Source organism: Micropterus dolomieu, linkage group LG18 (genome assembly GCF_021292245.1).
Source record: "Micropterus dolomieu isolate WLL.071019.BEF.003 ecotype Adirondacks linkage group LG18, ASM2129224v1, whole genome shotgun sequence".
NCBI classification, from domain to species: Eukaryota; Metazoa; Chordata; class Actinopteri; order Centrarchiformes; family Centrarchidae; genus Micropterus; species Micropterus dolomieu.
Window position 1 is genome coordinate 11896297 of NC_060167.1, and position 12361 is coordinate 11908657.

General features: G+C 38.6%; 1 protein-coding gene and 1 long non-coding RNA gene across 12 annotated transcripts in view; one reads left to right on the forward strand and one right to left on the reverse strand.

The window, feature by feature from the left end:
- Positions 1-12361, reverse strand: part of LOC123956613 — a 72398-nt gene that overhangs the window by 34587 nt on the left and 25450 nt on the right. The gene's annotated exons all lie outside the window — the stretch shown is intronic.
- Positions 1-12361, forward strand: part of LOC123956607 (immunoglobulin-like and fibronectin type III domain-containing protein 1) — a 31904-nt gene that overhangs the window by 15880 nt on the left and 3663 nt on the right. For 5 of the 11 annotated variants that reach the window (XM_046028909.1, XM_046028913.1, XM_046028919.1 and 2 more), the window contains 15 exons: positions 2051-2095; positions 2816-2953; positions 3519-3552; positions 3723-3906; positions 4082-4195; positions 4287-4455; positions 4714-4986; positions 5191-5886; positions 6276-6380; positions 9876-10000; positions 10154-10295; positions 10472-10765; positions 10888-11184; positions 11856-12035; positions 12156-12284. In XM_046028909.1, the coding sequence (XP_045884865.1) occupies positions 2051-2095; positions 2816-2953; positions 3519-3552; positions 3723-3906; positions 4082-4195; positions 4287-4455; positions 4714-4986; positions 5191-5886; positions 6276-6380; positions 9876-10000; positions 10154-10295; positions 10472-10765; positions 10888-11184; positions 11856-12035; positions 12156-12284 (2925 nt within the window). Of the gene's footprint in view, positions 1-326; positions 438-2050; positions 2096-2815; positions 2954-3518; positions 3553-3722; positions 3907-4081; positions 4196-4286; positions 4456-4713; positions 4987-5190; positions 5887-6275; positions 6381-9875; positions 10001-10153; positions 10296-10471; positions 10766-10887; positions 11185-11855; positions 12036-12155; positions 12285-12361 lie in introns of those variants that run through there. The other 6 variants (XM_046028911.1, XM_046028916.1, XM_046028917.1 and 3 more) reach the window with 4 other exon arrangements.

A 12361-nucleotide genomic window follows, 5' to 3' on the forward strand; every position in this document is an offset into this window, starting at 1 on the left:
AGAAATTGATGGCACGTTTCTGATGCAGGTAATAAATAAACATTGATCAGAGCGATCACAGACCTTAAACGATGTGTAAGAGCGATGCTACAATTTGTAGTCTGATATTGTGATCTACTAAATATAGTTATAAGACACGCTAGAATATTACCTTGTGTCTCTAGTGGATGAGGACATCCATTCGGTCAAAGTTGAACAAATGTGATTTTTGACCTGCGAAACAGAAAATGCACACTTTTTGCGGGAATTACTTTTCGTAATGTGTCTATGCCTTAAGACTCAAACTGCTTTCATGAATAATAAAAATGTCATTAACTGTGTGTTTGCATTTCATTAGTTTCCTAAGGTCACTCCAGAGGATGCTGACACCTACAAGTGTTTTGCAACAAATGAATATGGAAGGGCTGTTTGCACTGTTGTCTTGAATGTTATTGAGGGTAGGATCAGAGTATTCATTGACTTGCTATGTCCCTCAAGTGTATAAGATAATAGCTACAGTTATATACAGTATATAACTTATACAGTATCTCACAAAAGTGAGTACACCCCTCACATATTTGTAAATATTTGATTATATCTTATCATGTAACACTGAAGAAATGACACTTCAATGTAAAGTAGTGAGTGTACAACTTGTGTAACAGTGTAAATTTGCTGTCCCCTCAAAATAAGACCTCACATAGCCATTTATGTCTAAACCGCTGGCAACAAAAGTGAGTACAATCGTAAGTGAAAATGTCCAGATTGGGCCCAATAAGCCATTTTCCCTCCCCGGTGTCATGTGACTAGTGTTAGGGTTAAAAGGACTCAGGTGTGAATGGGGAGCAGGTGTGTTAAATTTGGTGTTATCACTTTCACACTCCCTCATACTAGTCACTGGAAGTTCCTAGTCACATGGCCTAGGCTAAAAGAAGATTGCCAAGACCCTGAAACTGAGCTGCAGCAAGGTGGCCTGGTCCCGACCATACAGCGGTTCAACAGGACATGTTCTACCCAGAACAGGCCTCGCCATAGTCTACCAAAGAAGTTGAGTGCATATGCTCAGCGTCATATCCAGAGGTTGTCTTTGGGAAATATATTTGAGTGCTGCCAGCATTGCTGCAAGTTGAAGGGGTGAGGGGTCAGCCTATCAGTGCTCAGACCATACGCGCTGATTACTGGAACCATGTCCTGTGGTTTCATGAGACGAAGATAAACTTATCTGGTTCAGATGGTGTCAAGCGTGTTTGGCAGCAACCAGGGGAGGGGTCCATAGACAAGTGTGTCTTGCCTACAGTCAAGCATGGTGTTGGGAGTGTCATGGTCTCGGGCTACATGAGTACCGCTGGCAGTGGGGAGCTACAGTTCATTGAGGGAACCATGAATGCCAACATGTACTGTGACATACTGAAGTAGAGGAGACTGGGCCACAGGGCAGTATTCCAACATGATAACGACCCCAAACACCTCCAAGACAACCACTGCCTTGCTAAAAAAGCTGAGGGTAAATGTGATGGACTGGCCAAGCATGTCTCCAGAACTAAACCCTATTAAGCATCTGTGGGGCATCCTCAAAGAGAAGGTGGAGACGCGAAAGGTCTTTAACATCCACCAGCTCTGTGATGTCATCATGGAGGAGTGGAAGAGGACTCCAGTGGCAAATTGTTCTGGTAAAGCTCTGGTGAACTCCATGCCCAAGAGGGTTAAGGCACTGCTGGAAAATAATGATGGCCACACAAAATATAGACATTTTGGGCCCAATTAGGACATTTTCACTTAGGAGTGTACTCACTTTTGTTGCCAGTGGTTTAGGTATTAATGGCTGTGTGTTATTTTGAGGGGACAGCGAATTTACACTGTTATACAAGCTGTACACTTACTACATTACATTGTAGCAAAGTGGCATTTCTGTAGTATATAATCAAAAAGATATAATGAAATACTTACAAAAATGTGAGGAGTGTACACTTGTATGAGAGACTGTATATCCTCAATACTTATATAAGTTGGCATATTTGTATTGAATTGTGACTAAAGGGTACTGAAAATGAAGGTAATTGTTTCTTTACAGTTGGATTCTCTAAGAGTAAAGAACTTCAAAAGATACAAGGAGAAGGTGAGGTTTTATATTTCTATTATATTTTAATATATTTTTTTATTTATATATATATATATATATATATATATATATATATATATATATATATATATATATATATTTTGTCTGTTACACCAAGGCTCACTATTTTAAAGCCAAAGTTATCACTTAAAGAGAGCTTATACACTGTCCTTGCCCCTGTCAGACACAAATAGCACTCAATAACATACAAACTAGCACTGCAATTAAAAACACATTTATCACATTTTTACAAGACACGTTTAGGGAATTGGGCAACCAGCTGTGTACAAAGATGAATAAAGGTTAATGGTTTTCATCTAAGCTATCAATTTTTGGAATTATGCAGCAGCTCTATGCTACAACACAAGCCCATATATTTTGATAACAACATGACATTTTATTCATTAATTGGAATTATTGGGAAAAATCTGCCTGTCGTGGTGCATCTGTCACATCAGCGCAGTGACACTGTGTGCTGACACTTGACACATTAATGGCGCTCTTAGAAATTGAAAAATACAACCAGAATGTCACACTCTGCATGTCTGTCTCTGTTTTCCCCTACACTCTCTCTCTCTCTCTCTCCCTACCTGTGCCTCGTTAGCCTCATGTCTTTCACCTGTGTTGCTCCCGCCCTGCTCATTAGTCCCTGTGTATATATACCTTGTGTTTCTGTCTTGTCTTTGTTGGGTCATTGTATGTTGTCACCCTGTGTAGCAGTTGTTCTCGTGTCTTCAGCCCTACTCGCCGTGTGTCCCTGTTACCCTGCTCATTTTTGGATTCTGGTTTTTCACCCTTTTGGATTTTCGTTGGACAGCCTTTGTTTTTGGACTCAGTCAATCAGCCACTCTGTTTGTAAGTGTGCTCGTCTTTTGTTTGTGTATTAAAACCCTTCTGAACTGTTCCTGCTGGCTTTCGTGTCCTGCATTTGGGTCCTCCAACCTACTACCTGCTTCACCCACACCAAACCCTGACACAGAATCATGTTGAGCTATATAAACCCAACACAAAGTGATCATGTTCACCAACCTGGATGGTTTGTGATCGATTGCCTTCATTTTTGTTAGTTTCCTTTTGCCCAAGAATATCAACAGGGACTTCAGAGATTAGAGAGCTCAGGTCAGCTATCTCAGGTTTATCTGGCCTGAGTATTGTTAAGGAGAAAGCTTAACGTAATGTTTGATCATTCAGATAATGTGTATACTGTGGGGTGCCAATTAGATGGGACTGAACCTCTAACAGCCATTAAGCTGAAAACACAGATTTACTTTAATTAAAGAAACTATTCTTATGGAGCTTTAATCAAAATACATGTATACTGTTAATACAGCTATTCTCTTTGTGAATACTATTGTAATAGACAAAGCATTACATACATACACTCAGTGATGGACTGATGCTTTTCGTTATGATTCCCCAGATCCAGTAGACCTCAGAAAGAAACTTAAAAAACGGTGAGTGAAATATTGTAAACACGCAGCTGTTTGTTTGTCAAAAATAAAATGTTATGGTATTTTTTATGATGGTGATTCCTACAGTGATTTTTCTATGACAGTATGAGAGCAACTGTTTAAGTGAAAACACATTGGTGTGTAGGAGCTCAATGAAAATTCTCACTCTACAGTAATCCTGATGGAACTCGTGAGGAAAAGCCAATGGAGCCAGACGAGAAGGTCTGGGAAATCCTCCTTAGTGCAGACAAGAAAGACTACGAGCGTATCTGTGCTGAATACAATATCACAGATTTCCGCGGCATGCTGAAGAAACTCAATGAAATGAAGAGAGAGAGAGAAGAAGAGATTGCAGAGGTATGTGGCCTTTTGAGTCTTCTTTAATTCAAGCTTAACCATCACTTTATTTCACTTCTTTTTGTTTTAGTAGTCTATTTGTTAGTTCATGGTGTACATCTTATACTATATAAGTAGACTCACTAAATATTTTGTCTAATTTTATGTTGGTTTTTTTTTTATCTCTTCACTTCAGTTTGTTACACACATCAGTAAACTGAAACCTATTGAGGTCAATGATGATGACTGTGCAACAATTGAGTTGGACATGGACCTGAAGGATCCTAGCAGCAAAATCTTCCTGTACAAGGTGAGGCACTAACTACTTACTCAAGTATCATCTTGCTGCATTTTATTCTGTATCTGTTATCAAAATGGTAACATGTCCCTAAATTCTGCAGGATGGCGTCATGGTTCCATTCACCAAAGAAGCAGCTGACGATATTAAGCATAGCTTGAAGCAAGTTGGCAAAAAATACATATTCACAATTAAAAAACTAGGTTCAGAAGATGCAGGACTCTACTCTGTGGATGTCGAGGGTGTCAATGTTTTCTCCACAGATTTTAAAGGTATTTCCTCAATCAATTGATTAGGATTAGATTAGGTTAAAGTAAACGCAATAACTTTCCAAGGATTACTGATATACTGTTACACACAGTAAAGATTTTGAAATTAAAGTTAAGTATAACTGTGATTACATGCACAGGATGAGACAGGCCAATCACCAGTGACCCTGTATAGTGTTAAGTAGTTTAGAAAATCGATGGAATTGACTGAATTAAATAGTCTCTCTCTGCTTCCTTAAAATTTTTGGTGTCTTTCTGTAGTACCTGAAGTTGACTTTGCTGTCAAAATACAAGAGGTTAAGGCAGAAGAAAGAGAGGACGCCCTCTTTCAATGTGTCCTGACTGCACCAATGAATGAGATCAAATGGTATGGCAAATCCGCTCCACTGTCAAATAGCGAGAAACATGAAATCACTGTTTCTGAAGATAAGCTTATCCACAAGTTGATTGTGCGGGACTGTATGCCTTTGGACGCCGGTATCTATGCCGCTGTGGCAGGAATCAAATCCTGCAATGCCTGGCTTGTAGTTGAAGGTGAGAAAATTATTCTCTTTCTACCATTCTTTTTTTTTTTTTTTTAACATTGGGGAGTCTTCATCATGCAGTACACATTCCAGCGACATGCATAAGTATGAAACATCTTGCAGAAACTTTCTTCTGACACCAAATCATTGTTAAATTCCAAATTTAAAAGTGACTTAAAAATTCTAAATACATTTTACATATAATCTTTTACAGCTAACAAAGATCCTGCCAACAAGGGCAAGAAGGCAGCTCGTAAAACTACTTTGGCTGGAGGCGGTAATGAAGGAGATCTGTTAAAAATAGCTAAGGAACAGCAGGAAAGATATCAGAAAGAAATGGAAGAAAAAATGGAAATTGCCAAGAAGGCACAAGCAGAGAAAGAAGCTGCAGAGGCAGCTGCCCAAGTAGAGGCTGAAGCAGCTAAAAAGGCAGCGGCTGAAGCTAAGGCTAAGGCGAAGGCTGAAGCGAAGGCTGCTGCAAGGTCAAAGAGAGCAGCAGCTGGCAAGGAAGGAGCTGCAAGGAAAGCTAAGAAAAAGGAAGCTGGTGCCGCAGGTGTTGCAGGCTCTGCTGCGGAGGGTGCTGGAGACACTGGAGGTGCTGGAGGCGCTGGTGGTGCAGGTGGGGAAGGAACTGATGGTGGCAAAGGTGCAGGTGCTGGTAAAGGCATCGGAGCTGGTGCTGGTGCAGGTGGTGAAGGTGGAATAGAAGACGGAAGTGGAGCTGGGGGCGGTGGAGGTTTGGGAGAAGATTTTGAGGGAGAAGATGATTTCGATTCATTTGAAGATTCTGATGAAGAATTTAAGGGAGAAGGATATGGAGAAGGAGGAGAGGGTGGAGAAGGAGGTGAAGGAGGAGGGAAACGCAAGAAACGTGTGAGAGATGGTCCACTTGTTCCAGATACAGTAATAGGTAAGAAACTAATTCATTGTGCAAAAAAAAAATAAACATCTCTTCATTTAGGAATTAATATTATTTATTATTAATAGCAGTAGCAATAGAAGGTATTTGTATTTTGTTGTTGTTGATGTTTTTTCTGTTTTGATATTAATATGTTCTTGATTTCGTTTGTCTACATTTTACAGTTATTTTGATGTTTATTATGTTACTTTTGTTTGTCTTTTCAATGACATTTCAGGTTTGTTAAAGTCTATCCATCAATCAATAGAAGAACAATACTTTTATAAATAATTTTTAAAACATTTTCATCATTAGGTCAACATTAATAGAATGATAGTAAATTATTACATTTATATATGCGTAACATTCTGTATAAAGTTGCTATTTATGATCACTAATAGGAGATAATAATGATGAGGAATCCACAAATCAACAAGGCGAAAAATCTGGGACAAAAGGAAAACGTCCAAAAAAGAAAAATGTGACGGTCGAAGAAGCTGTTGTTGGTAAGAGAAGGTTGAATGCTGTAGACAATTTTACTGACTAGTAAAGTCATTTGGGAATGAAAATGACTTTGACTGTAGGAAAAATTAAACACTTCTAACTCAGATGCAGCTGCATTAACAACAGATGTATAACTGACCGAATTAAAGCGCAGACACTGACACAAAGCTCTTTACTGCTCAGCTTTGCCTATTAGCCAAGACAATTGGAGAAATTTTCCATCAGACAAGGGGTGACTCTCGAAAGATATTTCAGAAAGGTTTTGTCAAGCCTCAGTGACAAAAATGCTTTATCTAGGATGTGTATGGTCATAGCATTAGTGATGTGCGGATCGATACTAAAAATATCAATATTTCTGATACCAATGTTTCCTGCTCTAGGATCGATACTCATATAAAAGGATCGATATCTAAACAGTCATTTGGAGTGAGTGTGCGTTTTATCATAAGTAACTTACTGTCACCAGGATGGTCTAATTATACTCGGTTGAAAGGAACTACTTGTCCTTCCGCGTGTCAAAGTCATGCTTCCGCTCTGTGACGGAGCTTCTTTGAAGTGAGCCACTGCAGCCCTTTACATTTCCTGCAATTCAATACCGACTATGGCTGATTGTAAAAGTGAAGCTGTGAAGGTAATAATGTAATGACGCTGTGTGTGATGTGTGTGCAAAGTGAAATACTTTGGCAACACCGCAAACTTTGCTAAACATCTGAGATTAAGTCAAAATAATATGTTATGAAGCGGCAGTTCTGAGCAGGATATAATTATAATTAAAGAATATGACGTACGTTTGATGTATTGGAATTGGTAAGCCTACAGCCTACTCTTTATTTCCCTCATAAATACAGAAACGGGAGGGGGGAGGTCACATTAAACTAGAAATAAAATAGATATAAATAGTATTGGTATCGGCAATACCAGCCTGGGTATTACATGGTATTGGATCGTATAGGAATCAAGTGGTATCGCACATCACTAGCATAGGTTGAGACTCTACAGATTTAGAGACTACATGTAAAAAGAACAGCACAGTTTGTGTCCAGGGAAGTTTAATTCCTCTCACAGGCTTCAGTCGAATAATAAATGAAAACCCTAACTTTAAGAATTAACTTGTATCTGCTAAATTAATAGCCAACACTGAATAATAAGACATAATTTTATATGTCTGTATATTTTTATGTTTGTTTTTGTGCCTCTTCTGAGAAACAGAAAGTAGTGTAGCACGTACATGCTATGCTAAATTCTGGATTCTCTTTGTCTAATCCTTCACTTATTTTTACTTATAGTTGTGTTTTGTGCATAATGTTTGTGCTTTCATGTTTGTAGACATGTTTGTCTTTCTGCTCTTCTATAAATACCTTGTTTACTTACAACAAGGTTTACTGATGTGTGTTTGTTATTTCAGAGGGTAGAAAAATGGAAAAGGTGATTTATCAATATGTATTAAGAACATAAAGGGTGTCTGTTCATAACATAGTTTTATGTTTAATTTCTGTTACTCAAAATAGCAAACAGTTGTTTCACAACGAATCATTAATGGACTCCCATCCATTTTGCTGAATACTACTAAAACTGTCAGCACTAAAGTATCAGCACTTTTGTCACTGGTATTACTCCTTGTGATAAAATACTTTACAATGTCTAATTAAGTGAGACTTTCTGCCAAAAGAAAAACAATCCACAAGGTCCTTAATCAAGGTCAAGTCACTTCACAATGACACCTATATGGAGCCTTAATCTTAAATCACAAGTTGGATATCACCTTTTCCACCACCCTCTTCTTCTACATTGAAGTTAATGTTTGTTTTTTCTGTTGTTGCTGCTGATCTTGTTTTCATATTCCATGTTGACATTTTAATTGTTATTGTTACTGTTTTCATTAATGTTATTTGTAAGGCATACCCAACAGCAAATGAGAAACATTGGATTGATGGTAATTACGATGATATCCTCTAAAACTGAAAGAAAAAAACTCAGAAGCGAGTGGTGCCAGTGGTGAAAATGGCACTGGGCCAACAGCAGGCAGTGATGAATCTGCTGAAAGTGGTGAGGCTGCAGACGGCGGTGAGCCAGCAGCAGCTGGCAAGCATTCAGGCTGTGCACAGCAAGGCCCACTGATCGTGGATACAGTTAGTGGTAAGATTACTGGTGCTGCATTAACTGCTGCATGGGAAGCACAGTCACTGAACAAAGCCATTTCATGAGCAGATGACTTTTCCAGTGATTTGAGGGTTAACATATACTACATTTGATCTCTAATTGGTTAAATGGCCTTTTAGAATTATCAGAGAGATCAACAAGAGTGGATTTAACCCTGAGAGTGCTTTTAAGATTTGATGCACTAATTGTTTTTGTCTATTACAATATAATTATTTCTTCAGTTGCCATAACAGTGAAATGAATCAAAACATACTTAAGATGTATGTTTTGCCGACAGTAGAACAGCATTGGTTATACAACTCTATTTTTGTGACCTACAGGTTGGATATCAGCAGGCAATTTATTGTTCAATATTCATATGTCCTGCATCTATCATGTATTGTGTTGGCAGACTGTGTGTGTGTGTGTGTGTGTGTGAGAGTGTGTGTGTGAGAGTGTGTGTGTGTGTGAGAGTGTGTGCGTGTGTGTGTGTGTGTGAGAGTGTGTGTGTGAGTGAGAGAGAGCGAGAGAGCGAGCAATGTGCCCCTGTGCTCTATGTTAACAATCATGCTTGCCTTTTAAAATATTAATTCAGGATGAGTCGGTGCATTGAGTTTAATAATTTATACAAACAACTACAGAACCGATCATCTTCTTGTTTAAACAACTTCAACACTTGTGTGTAGACAAACTCTTGCTGTATATAATTTGAAGATCGAAGACAACCCAAGCCGGCTTTGGAGGATGATGTTGATCTAAATCAATTTCTTGAAATTGAAGGCTCAATTCAGATCAAACAAAAAGCTCACTTCTTCCACTGTTCAAGGAACTGTCAAGTCTTGAGTGGGACATGTTGTTATATATACACACACAAGTGTGTCTTTCTTTCAAGAGTAACTAAATAAAGAGGCAAATGATCATTCTTATAATCCGTGCCAAGACTTCAACTCTGCAAACTTTCAAGTTGAAGAAGGCCACACCCAAACAAGACGATCAAGACACAGATTAACCAAGAAGACATCTTCATCAAGTTTCAAATAAATGCAAAATGCTCTCTTCTTACATCCCTTATAAACAAAGATTATATAGTTTCTTCAAATATATTTTCTGACATTAAATCTGCATTTTAACTTGTATTTTATCAAATGTCATAAAATACAAGATACCAACAAAAATGCAGAAAGAACATTTGTTATGTTCGACTGAAAGTGAGGTAAGTGTATACACATCCACACATGGATGTATGAATATCATATATTGTATATCCACAATTACAAAAACTTGAAACAACAACTTGTATGCAGATGGCAGCTGTGGGCTGTGCAGATTGACTAACTTATCGGTTGATAAATCCTCAGACCCAGGAGTTCACTTTCATGCTGGGCTTTCTGACTGCAAAGCCATTACTGGAGAAGCAGCAGAGCTGGAGTGTAAACTGAGCAATGAAGACTGTAAGGGAATATGGTACAAAGATGGAGAGGAGGTAAGCCCAGGGTCTAACTGGTCATTATGTAGCATATAGGCTTTGATGTTAGAGCAATAATATAGCCAAATAGGAATTATCATATATTTATTAGAGCTTGAGATGAGACTATTTATATTTCTTGTGTAACAGCAATAATCTTGCTTTTCCCAGATTCAGTCATCTGAGGGCATAACCATTTCACAAGAAGGAAGTTTCCACAAGCTGAAAATTCACAAAGTCACAGAGGAATTTGCTGGAAAATATAAATTTGAAGCAGATGGACGGAAGACAGAGGCCTTGATTGTTGTTGAAGGTAAAAACATTTTCCTTGCAGAAATTACTTGCATATAGGGTATCATTCATCAGAAAATGCCTTTAAGTCATGGTCATGATGAAAATGGATTTTTTTGAGTAAGGTTTATCTAAAGTACATAACCAGATAGCATGACACTGGTTAAAATATCTGTTTTGTGTTACCAATCATTATAGATCCGCCCAGATTTGATACTGAGGAACTACAAGTATTTAAAACTCCTGTAATCGTGAAAAAAGGACACAAAGCTTCCTTCAAATTACCTTATATTGGACGGGAACCTATCAAAATCCAGTGGTACCTTGAGGGTGAAGAGCTTTCAGATGAAGGAAATATCAAGTTAGAGCACTCAGATGGTTACACCAGTCTGCTTCTAACCAAGCTGCAACGCAAAGACAGTGGTGAGGTCAAGCTAAAACTCAAAAATGAGTTTGGCACTATTGAGGCCTTCAGCCAGCTTGTTGTAATGGGTATGTATACACACATTTCTTTTACAGTATTTTGTGTGTACTTATACAGGAAGTAGCCTACAAATTACCTGTCTAACCCAAATTGTTACACATGTTTTATATGCTACATTTGTTTTTGACAGATAAACCCACTCCTCCAATGGGACCTCTGGAGATTATTGAAGCCTCCTCCTCTGTAATTGATTTCAAGTGGAGGCCCCCAAAAGACAGCGGTGGCTGCAAGATAGCAAACTATATCCTTGAACGACAACAAGTTGGCCGCAACACCTGGAAGAAGGTAGGGCCTATTGGTCCAGAGCCTAAATATAGGGACAGTGATGTAGACCATGGCAGGAGGTACTGTTATCGCCTCAGAGTGGAGACTGAAATGGGCCTCAGTGAGCTGATGGAAACAGAGGATATTCAAGCTGGTACAAAAGGTAAACTGAAATATTATGAAACTGTTATCCTAGAAATACCACATATTAGTAAAGGCCAGTCACACCAGCCTTTAAAACTGTGAAATTTCACAGCAAAATGAATTAAAATGGAATCGCTGCAATTGGTAGAAAATCGACACACAGCTCACATCCAGATAAAATTTGGTGAACACGCAAACATGCCCGTTTGATCAATAGCAAATCATCATGACAGTGTTGACCTTTAAAAGGAACAATGAAGTAGTGAGTTCAAAATGGAGAGGGCTATTTTAGCTTTTCAAATGAGTTGCACTATCCAGTTTGATTTAACCTCCTCTGTCTGCCTATATACAGTTCCATAAAAGAGGCAGGACTGTCAGACAGTTGTGTCCCCTAATAAGGGTTCCCCGAATGAAATGATGTGCAATCTTCAGAACGAAATCCCTGGGGGAAGTAAACTCTCCAGTACAGAAAAAATAATATTGTTACCAATAATATTGATGCCTGTACCATCAACTATTTTATTAAATTGCGTAGATGAATTTTGCCGTGCCAATTTCTGATGTGACCAGACCTTCATTCTTTACAACAAACAACAACAACAATTATGATCAATTCTCCCACAATACACAAAATAATCTTCCTTTTAGACTAAGAAATTATTTACAGATCCCAATCTTTTGCGTATACAGCATACCCTGGACCTCCATCAGCACCAAAGGTTGTCAGTGCCTTCAAGGACTGCATCAACCTCTCTTGGTCTCCTCCAGCTAATACTGGAGGAACCAATATTCTGGGATACAACCTTGAGAAACGCAAAAAGGGCAGCAACCTGTGGGGCCCAGTCAACGCACCTGATGAAATGATCAAAGGTTACTCTATTATTCATATATTATTTTACTTCGATCATGCTATGACATATACCAACACAAAGGTGAAGATCTATTGAATGCTGTAATTCCTACATTGCATATGTTGTTCTTCCTATACAGCTAAGGGATTTGGAGTTAAAGATGTGGTTGAGGGAATGGAGTATGAATTCCGTGTGTCAGCGATCAATAACTCTGGAGCGGGGGAATTCAGTGCACCGTCTGAGTTTGTGTTTGCCAGAGACCCTAAAAGTAGGTGGACATTAAGAAATGTCGCTATTATCAATACTTCATACAGCCTACACATTGCAGTACTGAATATGAATCAT